At 48.3% G+C, this 20,220-nt stretch overlaps 1 protein-coding gene across 1 annotated transcript in view; it reads right to left on the bottom strand.

Annotated features, from left to right (window-relative positions):
- Window positions 1-588: 588 nt before the first annotated feature.
- The window catches only part of RHEB (Ras homolog, mTORC1 binding), a 63,898-nt gene continuing 44,266 nt past the window's right edge, over window positions 589-20,220 (bottom strand). Inside the window, exon 8 of the mRNA XM_063921847.1 lies at window positions 589-1,140. Within this exon, the coding sequence (XP_063777917.1) occupies window positions 1,048-1,140 (93 nt within the window). The 3' untranslated portion in view covers window positions 589-1,047. The remainder of the gene's footprint in view (window positions 1,141-20,220) is intronic.

Genomic DNA, 20,220 nt, shown 5'->3' on the forward strand with positions numbered 1-20,220 from the left:
TAGATTTTAATTCCAGCAAAAACTAACCATTCTTCAGTTCTCTGCATAGCAAAGACATGTGCTGCTCTGTTTACCAAGTAGTTTATTCAGGTGCATGATATGGAGGGGAAATAATGCAGACAAGCTATATCCAAGTCATCAGGATATGTTTATTTACTCTTGATGATGTTTCCAAAGTCAATATACCCTGTGTAGAACATTTTACCTCTGAAGACATATGGTAAATCAGAGTTGTAGAGGGCAAATAAAGCCCAGGAGCGACACCATATTATTTTCCAAAAGAAATAAATGTTGGTCCAGTGCTCAAACACAAACAGTGTGCTATAGATTAGTCCCAGGAATCAGAATATTCATTACCTTATCAATGTGAGTAACAACCTCAGGGAGTTTGGAAGCCTTGTTCTGCAGACAGACCAAACAAGAACATAATTTGAAAGTCTTTAATATCATTAACAGTATTATTGGTGGTTCAGCTAGGACAGATCTGGCCTGTAAGCATCTTATGCAGTTTCCCCCTTAGATATCTCAGGTGCCCGAGGAATACAGCCCCCATGCCCTTTATTTAGCAAATATGAAGAGACTTAAGAGTAAGGTCTGCAGCTGATTTATTTACAAGTTTACACCGAACAATGATAGAAACAGACTTAAGCCTGGTTAAGTAAAGAATAATGTAACAATAAGTATCATTTAAGTGATTACAATATTATAAACAAACTACACTGAAAAAAGTTAATGCCAGTTAAAGTATTGGCCATAATATTAATATGATATACAAATTGAATGTGTGATTGAAGATGGTAGAGATCTGCACAGAAGTCAGATTTCTGTATAAACTGAATTAAAGAATAAAAATATAAAGAAAAATAAAGGCTGTGACCATCCTTATCTGCTTAACCCATCCAATCCCAGAAGAGGCTACAAGGCAAATTGCTAGCGTTACCACTTCTCCTGGGAGAGGATTCAGGAAAGCCTAGTTTTGAAGTAGAACAGGCAGTTTGCTTATTCAAGTAGAATATATTCCCAGTGTCCGCAGCTTGTGTAGTACAGTTACATTACGGAGCAGGACGACTTCCCTTGTGAGCATCCACCATCAATTTTTTCAGCTTCCAAAATTATTCTTTTAAAAACATCAACAGCAGTCTAAAAGACAAAGATACCGTTAGGGAGCACAAGATAGGTAACAATTTGTTACAGACATTCAGGCGATACTATATGCACAGAACAGAGCACACTCCAGCCATTTCATTTATCTTGGCCTTTAAAGGAGGTCTAACATTCATGTAGTACATCACCATAGGAGACAACTAGCTCATCTTGCCCTGTCCCTTTTCTATTTCAAGACTATATAGTTATGGTAGACTTCCCTTTGATAACTCAATTTATCCTAAGTCCACAGTAGCCACAGGATAAACATTGGGATATGAGGTAGCAACAGTGGATTGGCACCAACGATCAAAGTCCTCCCAGAATGCAATTGTCCAGCCCTCTATATCCCCGCCTCCTGGCTCAGGCAATTCAGTTGTTTTCCAAAGCAGGATCATCATAGAGAGCCCTAATCAGGCAAGACCACCACATGCACACCCTTCTATACAAGGAAGAGGCTAGTAGGTGAAAGGATCCTCAAATCAGGTGCATCAGGGTGGGATCCCTGTGGATACTTTGGACTTAGGAGAAATAGAGTTAGACGGAAAGTCTACCATAACTATTCCTCCTGCAGGGTCCACAGGATAAACATTGGGATGTCCAACAGCAAATTTAGTGGTGGGGACGCTCCTAATTGGACAAGAGAATCCTTCGCCTGAATTCGGCATCCTGAGAGGCAAAAGGTATCAAAGGCATAATGTCTAATGAATGTGTCAATGGAAGACCATGTGGCTGCCTTACATATCTGTTCAACTGAAGCACCATGTTGTGCTGCCCAAGACGGACCTACCTTATGATTAGAGTGAGCAGAGACATTAGCTGGAATAGGGAGATCAGCTTGAGAATATGCTTCTGACAGTCAAATGGGGAAGCTTAAAGCACCTTTAGGACTAAACTTAAATCCCAAAGTACTGCAGGAGGAATAAAAAAGGAGATTGGATGTGAAGCATTCCCAAAAAAAAAAAAAAAACACATCCTGTAGGTTAGCAATTTTCTTTTGGAACGACACAGTCAATGCAGACACCTGCACTCTCAAGGAAGCCACCAGTAGACCTTTGTTCATTCCTGCCTGAAGGAATGCTAGGCCTCTGGAAACTCTGAAAGACATAGGGTCAAATTTTTGGTCACTGCACATTGAATATAGGCTTGCATATTGTGATAAATGTGAGCAGAGGATGGTTTCCTTGCTCCGAGCACGGTTCTGAATTACCTGTTGCAAGAATCCTCTTGCTTTCAGGATGGAAGTCTCAAGAGCCACGCCGTCAAAGACAGTCGATCCAGGTGCTTGTAATAGCAAGGACCCTGGGACAGTAGATCTGGACGTTGAGGGAGTAGGAATGAAGCATCCATCGACAGTCTCTGTAGACCTGTGTACCAATGTCTTCTGGGCCAAGCCGGCTCTATTAGTATCACGGCGACCTTTCCTTGTTTTACCTTTCGCATCACCCTGGCTAACAGGGCGATCTGTGGAAACATAGGCCAAAAATCCTCTCCCTGACAGGGCACCCACAAAGGTCGCTTTGGGATCCTTTATTCTTGACCTGTATGCAGGAACTTTGTTCTGACAGGACGCCATGAGAGCCATCTCCAGTAACACCCACTTCTCTACCAGAATCTGAAAGACCTCGGGGGGTAAAGCCCATTTGTTTGCATGAATGCGTTTCGACTGAGAAAATCCACTTCCCAGTTTAGGACTCCCGGAATGAATACTGCAGACAAGGCTGGATGATGAAGTTCTGCCCAACTTAATGTGCGGCTTACCTCCTACATTGCTTTTTGGCTGTGAGTTCCTCCCTGATTGAGGTACGCTACTGCCTTTGCATTGTCAGTGAATTTGAACTGGTTTCCCCTGAAAGATGTCCTTTGCCTGAATGAGTGCTATACAGGTTGAGTATCCCTTATCCAAAATGCTTTGATCAGAAGTATTTTGGATATCGGCTTACCGTATTTTGGAATTGCATACCATAATGAGATCATGGTGATGGTACCCAAGTCTAAGCACAGAATGCATTTATGTTCAATATACACCTTACACAGCCTGAAGATAATTTTAGCCAATATCTTTAATAACTTTGTGCATTAAACAAAGTGTGTGTACATTCACACAATTCATTTATGTTTCATATACACAGCCTGAAGGTCAGTTAATACAATATTTTTAATAACTGTATTAAACAGTTTGTGTACATTGAGCCATCACAACAAAGGTTTCACTATTTCTTAGCAACTTCCTGACACTGCTCCCCAGCCCCGAAGCCCGACTTCCGTTGTAAGAACTTACCAATCTGATATCCAAGTGTCTCCTTTTGTTCAGGTGAGATGTCTGTAGCCACCAGGCTAATGACCTCCTTACTTCCAAAGGTAGGACCACAGTCCGTTTTCATTGTCTGATGTAACCCATTCTATCTGGAAAAGGCTCAGACATTGTAGAGGCCACAAATGGAATTGAGCATACTCCACCATGTCGAATGTTGACACCATAGATCCCATCACACACATTGCTGCGTGAATGGATATCCTTGGACTGTATTTTGTTCAGAGGTAAAATTACTCTGAAGACCCGAATCCAACACAGCCCCCAAGCGAGTCATCCGTTGTGCCAGAACCAGGCATGACTGACCAATTTATGAGCCAACAGTGTCTCTGCAAATGAGCAATTGTCTGTTGCAGACAACACTGAAGTAATTCCTGAGACTGCCAGGATTAATAAGAATTTTTCCATACCGCAACGACTTATCCCCTGCCGACGTAGATAAGCTGCCATAACCACCATAATTTTGGGTAACACTCTGGGAGCTGTGGCAGTCCAAATGGTAGGGCCTGAAACTCAAAGTGCTGGAGGATAGTAAACCTGAGATAGCACTGATGGGTTAGCGATATAGGAACATGTAGGTGGTAAGCATCCTGGATATCCAGGGATACCATAAAATCCTCCGGCTCAATGGCGAAAATGGAACAAAGTCTCCATATGAAAACGAGGCACCCAAAATGTGCTTGTTCAGCACCTAGAGATCGAGTATGGGCTGAAACGACCCATTTGGCTTCTGAACCAAAAACAGATTGGAATAAAAACCTTGTCCTCATTGCGCAGGAGGAACTGGAATCACTTAACTGAAGCAACTTCTGAACTGCCTCTTCCAAAGTTTCCACCAAAGACTGGCTGGTATAAAAAAAAAAAAAAACCCCAAAAACCCCCCACACCTTTGAGGGCGGCATCTCTTGAAGGCAAACACATAACGCTTCTTGCACCCAGACATCATTTTGCACAGATCTGGCAGCAGTCCACCACTGAAGGGGGAGGCCCGCACCATCAGGCGGATGGCTTATCTTCTGACTTGGAAGCCGGCCCTCTGGTAGCCCAATGCTTTAGTCTTACCTGACTTGTCAGATTGAGACTGTTTGCCATAACCCTTTTGTTTTACTTTTCCTCGAGTCCAAAAAGCTGGAAATCTAGGCTGGGATTTGTATGTGGAAGAAAACTTCAATTTCTTGGAATCTGCTTCTGATTCCAAAATACTGCAATTCTTTACCAAAAACAATCTCTAGTAAAAGGCAAAGACTCTAGAACCTTCTTTGATTGAGTCAGCTTTCCATGTACGTAGCCAAACTGCTCTGCGACCTGCTACTGCTGAAGCTTGAGGCAATTGCACCCATATCCAAGGCTGCTTCTTCCATAAAAGTAGTTATGTGCAATATGGGATTTTTGCTCTTTAGATGCCAATGAAAGATCATCCTCCAATGAATCAGCCCAGGCTGCCACTGCTTTTGCCAGGCTGAAGCCATGCCTGGTCTTAAGATTGCTCCAGACAAGGAGATTTTTTTTTTTTTAAACCATTTTCCCATCCGCGACATCATTTAATGATGTTGAAGGCAGAGGTAACAGCTTTTTGCACCAATCGAATGACATGCGTATCTACTTTGGGAGCCACCTACCTTTTTAAACGATCCCCAGCTGGAAGAGGATATTGGGAATTCCATTTCTTTGGAATTCTAAACTTCTTACTGGGTGTTACCCAAGCCTCTTGAATGATTTCCATCAAGTGATCTGACCCAGGAAACTCAGTGCTAACTGTTTTGGGACATTTAAACACAGGTGCCTGAGATTTTAACAAAGGCTCAGCTGCTTCTACAGATCGAATGGCTTTCATTGCACTAATTAGCTCAGGTATGTCCACTGAGCAGAGACCTTCGCCCTCATCTCCTCCGATGAGTCCCCATCTGAAACGTGTAGACTGAAGATGTTGTTTCATGTCCATGTGATTTACTTACCACTGGTCTTTCAGCCTGTATGTTGAAAGGCTGCAGATTCCCGTACTGATGTGGTAAACCACATGGGGAATGTTGCATGTAAGGGTTAATAGGGTAACCTATCCCTGGTATAGGAGCTGGCATCCGCCCAAGAAGAGCCCACTTTCCTCGTGGAATGGGATTTTACAGATTTAAGATGCCACAGTCCAGCCGCAGAATGTGCAAGTTGAATCGTACGACAGATCCAGCGAGCAATAGACTGCTTTGAAGCAGGAGCACCCAGCTTGTTGGGCGCATACAGGATAAATAGCGAGTCAGTTTTCCTGACTCCAGTCGTCCTGGAAACATAGATTTTCAGGGCCCCGACTACGTCCAGCAACTTGGAATCCTCCAAGTCCCGAGTAGCCGCAGGCACCACAATAGGTTGGTTCAAATGAAACGCTGATACCACCTAAGGAAGAAATTGGGGACGAGTCCTCAATTCCGCCCTATCCATATGGAAAATCAGATAAGGGCTTTTACATGACAAAGCCGCCAATTCTGACACACGTCTGGCCGAAGCCAAGGCCAACAGCATGACCACTTTCCACGTGAGATATTTTAGTTCCACGGTTTTAAGTGGCTCAAACCAATGTGACTTAAGGAAATCCAACACCACGTTGAGAACCCAAGGTGCCACTGGAGGCACAAAAGGGGACTGAATATGCAGCACTCCTTTAACAAACGTCTGAACTTCAGGCAGTGAAGCCAGTTCTTTTTGGAAGAAAATCAACAGAGCCAAAATCTGGACCTTAATGGAACCTAATTTTTAGGCCCATAGTCACCCCTGACTGTAGGAAGTGCAGAAATCGACCCAGCTGAAATTCCTCCGTTGGGGCCCTTCTGGCCTCACACCACGCAACATATTTACGCCATATGCGGTGATAATGGTTTGCGGTCACCTCCTTCCTAGCTTTAATCAGCGTAGGGATGACTTCCTCCGGAATGCCCTTTTCCTTCAGGATCCGGCGTTCAACCGCCATGCCGTCAAACGCAGTCGCGGTAAGTCTTGGAACAGACAGGGTCCCTGCTGCAGCAGGTCCCATCTGAGCGGCAGAGGCCATGGTTCCTCTGAGATCATTTCTTGAAGTTCTGGGTACCAAGCTCTTCTTGGCCAATCTGGAACAATGATTATAGTTCTTACTCTTCTTATTATCCTCAGTACCTTGGGTATGAGAGGAAGAGGAGGGAACACACAAACCGACTGGTACACCCACGGTGTCACTAAAGCATCCACAGCTATCGCCTGAGGGTCCCTTGACCTGGCGCAATATCTTTTTGTTGAGGCGGGACGCCATCATGTCCACCTGTGGCCTTTCCCACCGGTGTACAACCATTTGGAAGACTTCTGGATGAAGTCCCCACTCTCCCGGGTGGAGGTAGTGTCTGCTGAGAAAGTCTGCTTCCCAGTTGTCCACTCCGGGAATGAACACTGCTGACAGTGCTAAAACATGATTTTCCGCCCATCGGAGAATCCTTGTGGCTTCTGCCATCACCATCCTGCTTCTTGTGCCGCCCTGTCGGTTTACATGGGCGACCGCCGTGATGTTGTCTGACTGGATCAGCACCGGCTGGTGTTGAAGCAGGGGTCTTGCCTGACTTAGGGCATTGTAAATGGCCCTTAGTTCCAGAATATTTATGTGTAGGTAAGTCTCCTGACTCGACCATTGTCCCTGGAAGTTTCTTCCCTGTGTGACAGCCCCCCAACCTCGAAGGCTGGCATCCGTGGCCACCAGGATCCAGTCCTGTATGCCGAATCTGCGGCCCTCTAGAAGATGAGCACTCTGCAGCTACCACAGCAGCGACACCCTGGCCCTTGGAGACAGGGTTATCAGCCGATGCATCTGAAGATGCGATCCGGACCACTTGTCCAACAGATCCCACTGAAAGATCCTTGCATGAAACCTTCCGAATGGAATTGCTTCGTAAGAAGCCACCATCTTTCCCAGGACTCGCGTGCAGTGGTGCACAGACACCTGTTTTGGTTTTAGGAGGTCTATGACTAGAGATGACCACTCCTTGGCCTTCTCCTCCGGGAGAAACTTTTTTCTGTTCTGTGTCCAGAACCATCCCCAGTAACAGTAGACGCGTTGTAGGAACCAGCTGCGACTTTAGAATATTCAGGATCCAGCCGTGCTGTTGTAGCACTTCCCGAGCTAGTGCTACTCCGATCTACAACTGTTCCTTGGACCTCGCCTTTATAAGGAGATCGTCTAAGTACGGGATAATTAAAACTCCTTTTCCGAAGGAGTATCATTTCGGCCATTACCTTGGTAAATACCCTCAGTGCCGTGGACAGACCAAACAGCAACGTCTGGAATTGGTAATGACAGTCCTGTACCACAAATCTGAGGTACTCCTGGTGAGGAGGGTAAATGGGGACATGCAGGTAAGCATCCTTGATGTCCAGTGATACCATGTAATCCCCCTCGTCCAGGCTTGCAATCACTGCCCTGAGCGATTCCATCTTGAACCTTCTTATATAAAAGTGTTCAAGGATTTTAAATTTAAAATGGGTCTCACCGAACCGTCCGGTTTCGGTACCACAAACATTGTGGAATAGTAACCCCGTCCTTGTTGAAGGAGGGGTACCTTGATCATCACCTGCCGAGAATACAGCTCGTCAATCGCCTCCAGCACTGCCTCCCTGTCCGGGGGAGCTGTCGGCAAGGCAGACTTGAGGAAATGGCGAGGGGGAGACGTCTCGAATTCCAGCTTGTACTCCTGAGATACTACTTGTAGAATCCAGGGATCCACCCGTGAGCGAGCCCACTGGTCGCTGAAGTTCTTGAGACGGGCCCCCACCGTACCTGGCTCTGCCTGTGGAGCCCCAGCGTCATGCGGTGGACTTAGAGGAAGCAGGGGGAGGACTTGTTCCTGGGAACTGGCTGTATGTTGCAGCTTTTTCCCTCTACCTCTACCTCTGGGCAGAAAGGAAGCCCCTCTAACCCGCTTGCCTTTCTGGGGCCGAAAGGACTGTACCTGATAATACGGTGCTTTCTTTGGCTGTGAGGGAACATGGGGTAAAAATGCTGACTTCCCAGCTGTCGCTGTGGAAACGAGGTCCGAGAGACCATCCCCAAACAACTCCTCACCCTTGTAAGGCAAAACTTCCATGTGCCTTTTAGAATCTGTATCTCCTGTCCACTGCAGAGGCCACAATCCTCTCCTGGCAGAAATGGACATTGCGTTTATTTTAGATGCCAGCCGGCAAATATCCCTCTGTGCATCTCTCATGTATAAGACAGCGTCTTTAATATGCTCTATGCTTAGCAATATAGTGTCCCTGTCTAGGGTATCAATGTTTTCCGACAGGGAATCTGACCACGCAGCTGCAGCACTGCACATCCATGCTGAAGCAATAGCCGGTCTCAGTATAATTCCTGAGTGTGTATATACAGACTTCATGATAGCCTCCTGCTTTCTATCTGCAGGCTCCTTTAGGGCGGCCGTGTCCGGAGACTGTAGTGCCACCTTTTTTGACAGACGTGTGAGCGCTTTATCCACCCTAGGGGATGTCTCCCAACGTGACCTGTCCTCTGGCGGGAAAGGGTGCGCCATTAGTAACTTTAGAAATTACCAGTTTCTTATCGGGGGAAGCCTACGCTTCTTCATACTCTTCATTTAATTCATCAGATTGGGGAAAAAAAATAAGAATTTACTTACCGATAATTCTATCTCTCGTAGTCCGTAGTGGATGCTGGGGACTCCGTCAGGACCATGGGGATTAGCGGCTCCGCAGGAGACAGGGCACAAAAGTAAAAGCTTTAGGATCAGGTGGTGTGCACTGGCTCCTCCCCCTATGACCCTCCTCCAAGCCTCAGTTAGGATACTGTGCCCGGACGAGCGTACACAATAAGGAAGGATTTTGAATCCCGGGTAAGACTCATACCAGCCACACCAATCACACTGTACAACCTGTGATCTGAACCCAGTTAACAGCATGATAACAGCGGAGCCTCTGAAAAGATGGCTCACAACAATAATAACCCGATTTTTGTAACAATAACTATGTACAAGTATTGCAGACAATCCGCACTTGGGATGGGCGCCCAGCATCCACTACGGACTACGAGAAATAGAATTATCGGTAAGTAAATTCTTATTTTCTCTGACGTCCTAAGTGGATGCTGGGGACTCAGTCAGGACCATGGGGATTATACCAAAGCTCCCAAACGGGCGGGAGAGTGCGGATGACTCTGCAGCACCGAATGAGAGAACTCCAGGTCCTCCTCAGTCAGGGTGTGCCCCTGACCAAGTAGCTGCTCGGCAAAGTTGTAAAGCCGAGACCCCTCGGGCAGCCGCCCAAGATGAGCCCACCTTCCTTGTGGAATGAGCATTTACATATTTTGGCTGTGGCAGGCCTGCCACAGCATGTGCAAGCTGAATTGTACTACACATCCAACTAGCAATCGTCTGCTTAGAAGCAAGAGCACCCAGTTTATTGGGTGCATACAGGATAACAGCAAGTCAGTTTTCCTGACTCCAGCCGTCCTGGAAACCTATATTTTCAGGGCCCTGACAACATCTAGCAACTTGGAGTCCTCCACGTCCCTAGTAGCCGCAGGTACCACAATAAGCTGGTTCAGGTGAAACACTGACACCACCTTAGGGAGAAACTGGGGACGAGTCCGCAGCTCTGCCCTGTCCGAATGGACAATCAGATATGGGCTTTTGTGAGACAAAGCCGCCAATTCTGACACTCGCCTGGCCGAGGCCAGGGCCAACAGCATGGTCACTTTCCATGTGAGATATTTCAAATCCACAGATTTGAGCGGTTTAAACCAATGTGATTTGAGGAATCCCAGAACTACGTTGAGATCCCACAGTGCCACTGGAGGCACAAAAGGGGGTTGTATATGCAGTACTCCCTTGACAAACTTCTGGACTTCAGGAACTGAAGCCAATTCTTTCTGGAAAAAATTCGACAGGGCCGAAATTTGAACCTTAATGGACCCCAATTTGAGGCCCATAGACACTCCTGTTTGCAGGAAATGCAGGAATCGACCGAGTTGAAATTTCTTCGTGGGGCCTTCCTGGCCTCACACCACGCAACATATTTTCGCCACATGTGGTGATAATGTTGTGCGGTCACCTCCTTCCTGGCTTTGACCAGGGTAGGAATGACCTCTTCCGGAATGCCTTTTTCCCTTAGGATCCGGCGTTCAACCGCCATGCCGTCAAACGCAGCCGCGGTAAGTCTTGGAACAGACATGGTACTTGCTGAAGCAAGTCCCTTCTTAGCGGCAGAGGCCATGAGTCCTCTGTGAGCATCTCTTGAAGTTCCAGGTACCAAGTCCTTCTTGGCCAATCCGGAGCCACGAGTATAGTTCTTACTCCTCTACGTCTTATAATTCTCAGTACCTTGGGTATGAGAAGCAGAGGAGGGAACACATACACTGACTGGTACACCCACGGTGTTACCAGAGCGTCCACAGCTATTGCCTGAGGGTCTCTTGACCTGGCGCAATACCTGTCCAGTTTTTTGTTCAGGCGGGACGCCATCATGTCCACCTTTGGTCTTTCCCAATGGTTCACAATCATGTGGAAGACTTCCCGATGAAATCCCCACTCTCCCGGGCGTCCGAATGAACACTGCTGACAGTGCTATCACCTGATTTTCCGCCCAGCGAAGAATCCTTGCAGTTTCTGCTATTGCCCTTCTGCTTCTTGTGCCGCCCTGTCTGTTTATGTGGGCGACTGCCGTGATGTTGTCCCACTGGATCAATACCGGCTGACCTTGAAGCAGAGGTCTTGCTAAGCTTAGAGCATTGTAACTTGCCCTTAGCTCCAGTATATTTATGTGGAGAGAATTCTCCAGACTTGATCACACTCCCTGGAAATTTTTTCCCTGTGTGACTGCTCCCCAGCCTCTCAGGCTGGCATCCCTGGTCACCAGGACCCTTCCTGAATGCCGAATCTGCGGCCCATTAGTAGATGAGTACTTTGCAGCCACCGCAGAAGAAACACCCTTGTCCTTGGAGACAGGGTTATCCGCTGATGCATCTGAAGATGCGATCCGGACCATTTTTCCAGCAGATCCCACTGAAAAGTTCTTGCGTGAAAACTGCCGAATGGAATCGCTTCGTAAGAAGCCACCATTTTTCCCAGGACCCTTGTGCAATGATGCACTGACACTTTTCCTGGTTTTAGGAGGTTCCTGACTAGCTCGGATAACTCCCTGGCTTTCTTCTCCGGGAGAAACACCCTTTTCTGGACTGTGTCCAGAATCATCCCTAGGAACAGCCGATGTGTCGTCGGAAACAACTGCGGTTTTGGAATATTTAGAATCCACCCGTGCTGTCGTAGAACTACTTGAGATAGTGCTACTCCGACCTCCAACTGTTCTCTGGACCTTGCTCTTATCAGGAGGTCGTCCATTTTCTTTGAAGAAGAATCATCATTTCGGCCATTACCTTGGTAAAGACCCGGGGTGCCGTGGACAATCCAAACGGCAGCGTCTGAAACTGATAGTGACAGTTCTGTACCACGAACCTGAGGTACCCTTGGTGAGAAGGGCAAATTGGGACATGGAGGTAAGTATCCCTGATGTCCCGGGACACCCTATAGTCCCCTTCTTCCTGGATTTTCCAGCAGTTGCCGTGGCCACCAGGTCCGATGGACAGACCCCAAATAACTCCTCCCCTTTATACGGCAATACTTCTTTGTGCCGTTTGGAATCTGCATCACCTGACCACTGTCGTGTCCATAAACATCTTCTGGCAGATATGGACATCGCACTTACTCTTGATGCCAGAGTGCAAATATCCCTCTGTGCATCTCGTATATATAGAAATGCATCCTTTAAATGCTCTATAGTCAATAAAATACTGTCCCTGTCAAGGGTATCAATATTTTTAGTCAGGGAATCCGACCAAGCCACCCCAGCTCTGCACATCCAGGCTGAGGCGATCGCTGGTCGCAGTATAACACCAGTATGTGTGTATATACTTCTTAGGATATTTTCCAGCCTCCTATCAGTTGGCTCCTTGAGGACGGCCCTATCTGGAGACGGTACCGCCACTTGTTTTGATAAGCGTGTGAGCGCCTTATCCACCCTAAGGGGTGTTTCCCAACGCGCCCTAACTTCTGGCGGGAAAGGGTATACCGCCAATAATTTTCTATCGGGGGAAACCCACGCATCATCACACACTTCATTTAATTTATCTGATTCAGGAAAAACTACAGGTAGTTTTCACACCCCACATACTACAAGTACCACAAAAAAGGGTATTATCAGAAATATGTAACACCTCCTTCATTGCCCTTAACAAGTAACGTGTGGCCCTAAAGGAAAATACGTTTGTTTTTTCACCGTCGACACTGAAATCAGTGTCCGTGTCTGTGTCGACCGACTGAGGTAAATGGGCGTTTTAAAGCCCCTGACGGTGTTTGAGACGCCTGGACAGGTACTATTTTGTTTGCCGGCCGTCTCTGTTGACATTATCACGTAATTCCTTGAATAAGCCATCCATTCCGGTGTCGACTCCCTAGAGAGTGACATCACCATTACAGGCAATTGCTCCGCCTCCTCACCAACATCGTCCTCCTACATGTCGACACACGTACCGACACAGCACACACACAGGGAATGCTCTGATAGAGGACAGGACCCCACTAGCCCTTTGGGGAGACAGAGGGAGAGTTTGCCAGCACACACCAAAAACGCTATAATTATACAGGGACAACCTTTATATAAGTGTTTTTCCCTTATAGCATTTTAATATATATAGTCATATCGCCAAATAAGTGCCCCCCTTCTCTGTTTTAACCCTGTTTCTGTAGTGCAGTGCAGGGGAGAGCCTGGGAGCCTTCCCACCAGCATTTCTGTGAGGGAAAATGGCGCTGTGTGCCGAGGAGAATAGGCCCCGCCCCCTTTTCGGCGGGCTTCTTCTCCCGTTTTTCTGAGACCTGGCAGGGGTTAAATACATCCATATAGCCCCCAGGGGCTATATGTGATGTATTTTTAGCCAGAATAAGGTACTATCATTGCTGCCCAGGGCGCCCCCCCCCAGCGCCCTGCACCCTCAGTGACCGCTGCTATGAAGTGTGCTGACAACAATGGCGCACAGCTGCAGTGCTGTGCGCTACCTTATGAAGACTGAAAAAGTCTTCTGCCGCCGGTTTCTGGACCTCTTCACTTTTCGGCATCTGCAAGGGGGTCGGCGGCGCGGCTCCGGGACGAACCCCAGGGTGAGACCTGTGTTCCGACTCCCTCTGGAGCTAATGGTGTCCAGTAGCCTAAGAAGCCAATCCATCCTGCACGCAGGTGAGTTCACTTCTCTCCCCTAAGTCCCTCGATGCAGTGAGCCTGTTGCCAGCAGGACTCACTGAAAATAAAAAAACCTAACAAAACTTTTACTCTAAGCAGCTCTTTAGGAGAGCCACCTAGATTGCACCCTTCTCGGCCGGGCACAAAAATCTAACTGAGGCTTGGAGGAGGGTCATAGGGGGAGGAGCCAGTGCACACCACCTGATCCTAAAGCTTTTACTTTTGTGCCCCGTCTCCTGCGGAGCCGCTAATCCCCATGGTCCTGACGGAGTCCCCAGCATCCACTTAGGACGTCAGAGAAACCACTGGTAGCTTTTTCTCCCCAAACATACCCTTTTTTGTGGTACCTGGGGTAATATCAGAAATGTGCAACACATTTTTCATTGCCGTAATCATAACGAGTGGCTCTATTGGAATGTACACTAGTCTCATCGTCGTCGACACTGGAGTCAGTATCCGTGTCGACATCTGTGTCTGCCATCTGAGGTAGTGGGTGTTTTAGAGCCCCTGATGGCTTTTGAGACGCCTGGGCAGGCACGGGCTGAGAAGCCGGCTGTCCCACATCTGCTATGTCGTCAAACCTTTTATGTAAGGAGTTGACACTGTCGCGTAATTCCTTCCACATGTCCATCCATTCAGGTGTCAACCCCGCAGGGGGCGACATCACATTTATCGGCACCTGCTCCGCCTCCACATAAGCCTCCTCATCAAACATGTCGACACAGCCGTACAGACACCGCACACACACACAGGGAATGCTCTGACTGAGGACAGGACCCCACAAAGTCCTTTGGGGAGACAGAGTATGCCAGCACACACCAGAGTGCTATATAATGCAGGGATACACACTACACAGTGATTTTTCCCCTATAGCTGCTATAATACACAGTTTGCGCCTAAATTTAGTGCCCCCCCTCTCTTTTTTACCCTATTGAGCCTGGAAACTGCAGGGGAGAGCCTTGGGAGCTTCCTTCCAGCGGAGCTGTGAGAGGAAATGGCGCCAGTGTGCTGAGGGAGATAGCCCCGCCCCCTTCTCGGCGGACTTCTCCCACTTTTTTCAGGATATTTTTGGTAGGGTATTTTACACACATATATAGTCTTACTGACTATATTGTGTTTTTTTGCCAAGCTAAGGTACTCTTATTGCAGCCCAGGGCACCCCCCCCCCAGCGCCCTGCACCCATCAGTGACCGGAGTGTGTGGTGTGCATGGGGAGCAATGGCGCACAGCTGCAGTGCTGTGCGCTACCTTAATGAAGACCGGAGTCTTCAGCCGCCGATTTCCTGGACGTTCTTCTTGCTTCTGGCTCTGCAAGGGGGACGGCAGCGCGGCTCCGGGACCGGACGACCGAGGCTGGGCCTGTGTTCGATCCCTCTGGAGCTAATTGTGTCCAGTAGCCTAAGAAGCCCAAGCTAGCTGCAAGCAGGTAGGTTCGCATCTTCTCCCCTCAGTCCCTCGTAGCAGTGAGTCTGTTGCCAGCAGATCTCACCGAAAATAAAAAACCTAAATATACTTTCTTTTCTAAGAGCTCAGGAGAGCCCCTAGTGTGCAACCAGCTCGGCCGGGCACAAAATTCTGAGGTCTGGAGGAGGGGCATAGAGGGAGGAGCCAGTGCACACCAGGTAGTCCTAAATCTTTCTTGGTTGTGCCCAGTCTCCTGCGGAGCCGCTATTCCCCATGGTCCTTACGGAGTCCCCAGCATCCACTAGGACGTCAGAGAAACTAAGGAAACTGGCCATGAACTGGAGAGGGGAGAGTCTTACTCCCCACTGCTGACAACCCCAGGGATTGCAGCCTCCCACTAATCCCTGGAGCCTATGATCCCTGGGACCTAGCGCTGGTGCACCAGAGGTGGCAGCTGCATCAGCTATTGTTCGGTAGTCTCCTCCCAAACCAGCACGGCTGTGTCTTGCATCTCCCCTGCTAAGCAGAACCAACACCTTACCTTCTTCCCAGCACTCCGGCCACAGCCTGGTAATGTCCGCTGGACATGCTAGTACATCTGTCAGATGCCCGCCACAACAGCACTGTCCACATGGGTAAGTTGTGTTGACCCAGCAGAGTTGTTGGAGCGATTCTTTGTAAGGTGCATGTAAGACGCTTTTTAGAAACCTCAAACGTAAGACTATAAAAAGAAAACAAACTTATGGCTGCAAAAGTCAGCAGCCCAAAGATAGTGGTCCAGCTCCTGCCACACCAACAAAAAATAAGAATTTACTCACCGGTAATTCTATTTCTCGTAGTCCGTAGTGGATGCTGGGAACTCCGTAAGGACCATGGGGAATAGCGGCTCCGCAGGAGTCTGGGCCCAACTAAAAAAGCTTTTAGACTACCTGGTGTGCACTGGCTCCTCCCACTATGACCCTCCTCCAAGCCTCAGTTAGGATACTGTGCCCGGAAGAGCTGACACAATAAGGAAGGATTTTGAATCCCGGGTAAGACTCATACCAGCCACACCGTATAACTCGTGATACCATATCCAGTTAACAGTATGAAATTTAACTGAGCCTCTCAACAGATGGCTCATAACAATAACCCTTTTGTGAACAACAACAACTATGTACAAGTATTGCAGACAATCCGCACTTGGGACGGGCGCCCAGCATCCACTACGGACTACGAGAAATAGAATTACCGGTGAGTAAATTCTTATTTTCTCTGACGTCCTAGTGGATGCTGGGAACTCCGTAAGGACCATGGGGATTATACCAAAGCTCCCAAACGGGCGGGAGAGTGCGGATGACTCTGCAGCACCGAATGAGAGAACTCAAGGTCCTCCTCAGCCAGGGTATCAAATTTGTAGAATTTTGCAAACGTGTTTGCCCCTGACCAAGTAGCAGCTCTGCAAAGTTGTAAAGCAGAGACCCCTCGGGCAGCCACCCAAGATGAGCCCACCTTCCTTGTAGAATAGGCTTTTACAGATTTAGGATGCGGCAGTCCAGCCGCAGAATGCGCCAGCTGAATTGTGCTACAAATCCAGCGAGCAATAGTCTGCTTAGAAGCAGGAGCACCCAGTTTGTTGGGTGCATACAGGATAAATAGAGAGTCAGTTTTCCTGACTCCAGCCGTCCTGGAAACATAAATTTTCAAGGCCCTGACTACGTCCAGTAACTTGGAATCCTCCAAGTCGCTAGTAGCCGCAGGCACTACAATAGGTTGGTTCAAGTGAAAAGCAGATACCACCTTAGGGAGAAACTGGGGACGAGTCCTCAATTCTGCCCTATCCATATGGAAAATCAGATAAGGACTTTTAAATGACAAAGCCGCCAATTCTGATACACGCCTGGCCGAAGCCAAGGCCAATAACATGACCACTTTCCACGTGAGATTTTAGATCCACGGTCTTTAGTGGCTCAAACCAATGTGATTTTAGGAAATTCAACACCACGTTGAGATCCCAGGGTGCCACTGGAGGCACAAAGGGGGGCTGAATATGCAGCACTCCTTTTACAAAGGTCTGAACTTCAGGTAGTGAAGCTAGTTCTTTGGAAAAAAAAAAAAAAAAAAAAAAAATCGACAGAGCCGATATCTGTACCTTAATGGAGCCTAATTTTAGGCCCATAGTCACTCCTGCCTGTAGAAAGTGCAGAAATCGACCCAGCTGAAACTCCTCTGTTGGGGCCTTATTGGCCTCACACCAAGCAACATATTTCTGCCATATGCGGTGATAATGTTTTACCGTTACATCTTTCCTGGCTTTAATCAGCGTAGGAATGACATCCTCCGGAATGCCCTTTTCCTTTAGGATCCGGCGTTCACCCGCCATGCCGTCAAATGCAGCCGCGGTAAGTCTTGGAACAGACAGGGCCCCTGCTGCAGCAGGTCCTGTCTGAGCGGCAGAGGCCATGGGTCCTCTGAGATCATCTCTTGAAGTTCCGGGTACCAAGCTCTTCTTGGCCAATCCGGAACCACGAGTATTGTCCTTACTCCTCGTTTTCTTATTATTCTCAGTACCTTTGGTATGAGAGGCAGAGGAGGGAACACAAACTGACTGGTACACCCACGGTGTCACTAGAGCGTCCACCGCTATCGTCTGAGGGTCCCTTGACCTGGCGCAATATCTCTCCAGTTTTTTGTTTAGGCGGGACGCCATCATGTCCACCTGTGGCCGTTCCCAACGATTTACAATCAGTGTGAAGACTTCTGGATGAAGTCCCCACTCTCCTGGGTGGAGGTCGTGCCTGCTGAGGAAGTCTGCTTCCCAGTTGTCCACTCTCGGAATGAACACTGCTGACAGTGCTAACACGTGACTTTCCGCCCATTGGAGAATCCTTGTGGCTTCTGCCATTGCCGTCCTGCTTCTTGTGCCGCCCTGTCGGTTTACATGGGCGACCGCCGTGATGTTGTCTGACTGGATCAGTACCGGCTGGTGTAGAAGCAGGGGTTTTGCCTGACTTAGGGCATTGTAAATGGCCCTTAGTTCTAGAATATTTATGTGCAAGGAAGTCTCCTGACTCGACCATAGTCCTTGGAAGTCTCTTCCCTGTGTGACTGCCCCCCAGCCTCGAAGGCTGGCATCCGTGGTCACCAGGACCCAGTCCTGTATACCGAATCTGCGGCCCTCTAGGAGATGAGCACTCTGCAGCCACCACAACAGAGACACCCTGGTTCTTGGAGACAGGGTTATTAGCCGATGCATCTGAAGATGCGATCCGGACCATTGGTCCAACAGGTCCCACTGAAAGATTCTGGCATGGAACCTGCCGAAAGGAATTGCTTCGTAAGAAGCCACCATCTTTCCCAGGACTCGCGTGCAGTGATGCACAGACACCTGTTTTGGTTTCAGGAGGTCTCTGACTAGAGATGACAGCTCCTTGGCTTTCTCCTCCGGGAGAAACTTTTTTCTGGACTGTGTCCAAAATCATTCCCAGGAACAGTAGACGTGTCGTCGGAACCAGCTGTGACTTTGGAATATTCAGAATCCAACCGTGCTGGTGTAGCACCTCCTGAGATAGTGCTACTCCTACCAACAACTGCTCCCTGGATCCCACCTTTATTAGGAGATCGTCCAAGTACGGGATAATTAAAACTCCCTTTTTTCGAAGGAGTATCATCATTTCCGCCATTACCTTGGTAAACACCCTCGGTGCCGTGGACAGTCCAAACGTCTGGAATTGGTAATGGCAATTTTGTACCGCAAATCTGAGGTACTCCTGGTGAGGATGATAAATGGGGACATGCAGGTAAGCATCCTTGATGTCCAGGGATACCATGTAATCCCCCTCGTCCAGGCTTGCAATAACCGCCCTGAGCGATTCAATCTTGAACTTTTTTATGTATGTGTTCAAGGATTTCAAATTTAAAATGGGTCTCACCGAACCGCCCGGTTTCGGTACCACAAACAGTGTGGAATAGTAACCCCGTCCTTGTTGAAGTAGGGGCACCTTGACTATCACCTGCTGGGAATACAGCTTGTGAATTGCCTCTAGCACAGCCTCCCTGCCTGAGGGAGTCGTTGGCAAGGCAGATTTGAGGAAACGGCGGGGGGGAGACGCCTCGAATTCCAGTTTGTACCCCTGAGATACTACTTGCAAGATCCAGGGATCCACCTGTGAGCGAGCCCACTGATCGCTGAAATTTTTGAGGCGCCCCCCACCGTACCTGGCTCCGCCTGTGGAGCCCCACCGTCATGCGGCGGACTTGGAAGAAGCGGGGGAGGACTTTTGCTCCTGGGAACCTGCGTTTTGTTGCAGCCTTTTTCCCCTACCTCTGCCTCTGGACAGAAAGGACCCGCCTTTTCCCCGCCTGTTTTTCTGGGGTCGAAAGAACTGTACCTGATAATACGGCGCTTTCTTAGGCTGTGAGGGGACATGGGGCAAAAATGCTGACTTCCCAGCTGTTGCTGTGGAAACAAGGTCTGAGAGACCATCCCCGAATAACTCCTCACCCTTATAAGGCAAAACTTCTATGTGCCTTTTGGAATCTGCATCCCCTGTCCACTGCCGAGTCCATAAGCCTCTCCTAGCAGAAATGGACAATGCACTTATTTTAGATGCCAGCCGGCAGATCTCCCTCTGTGCATCTCTCATGTATAAGACTGAGTCTTTTATATGCTCTATGGTTAGGAGAATAGTGTCCCTGTCTAGGGTGTCAATATTTTCTGACAGGGAATCTGACCATGCAGCGGCAGCACTGCACATCCATGCTGACGCAATAGCTGGTCTAAGTATAATGCCTGAGTGTGTATATACAGACTTCAGGATCGCCTCCTGCTTTCTATCCGCAGGCTCCTTTAGGGCGGCCGTATCCAGAGACGGAAGTGCCACCTTTTTAGACAAACGTGTGAGCGCTTTATCCACCCTAGGAGGTGTTTCCCAACGTGCCCTATCCTCTGGCGGGAAAGAGAACGCCATTAGTAATTTTTTAGGGATTACCAATCTTTTATCGGGGAAACCCCACACTTCTTCACACACTTCATTTAATTCTTCAGATGGGGGGAAAAAAATAAGAATTTACTCACCGGTAATTCTATTTCTCGTAGTCCGTAGTGGATGCTGGGAACTCCGAAAGGACCATGG

The sequence above is a fragment of the Pseudophryne corroboree genome, chromosome 5 (genome assembly GCF_028390025.1).
Source record: "Pseudophryne corroboree isolate aPseCor3 chromosome 5, aPseCor3.hap2, whole genome shotgun sequence".
Taxonomy (NCBI): domain Eukaryota; kingdom Metazoa; phylum Chordata; class Amphibia; order Anura; family Myobatrachidae; genus Pseudophryne; species Pseudophryne corroboree.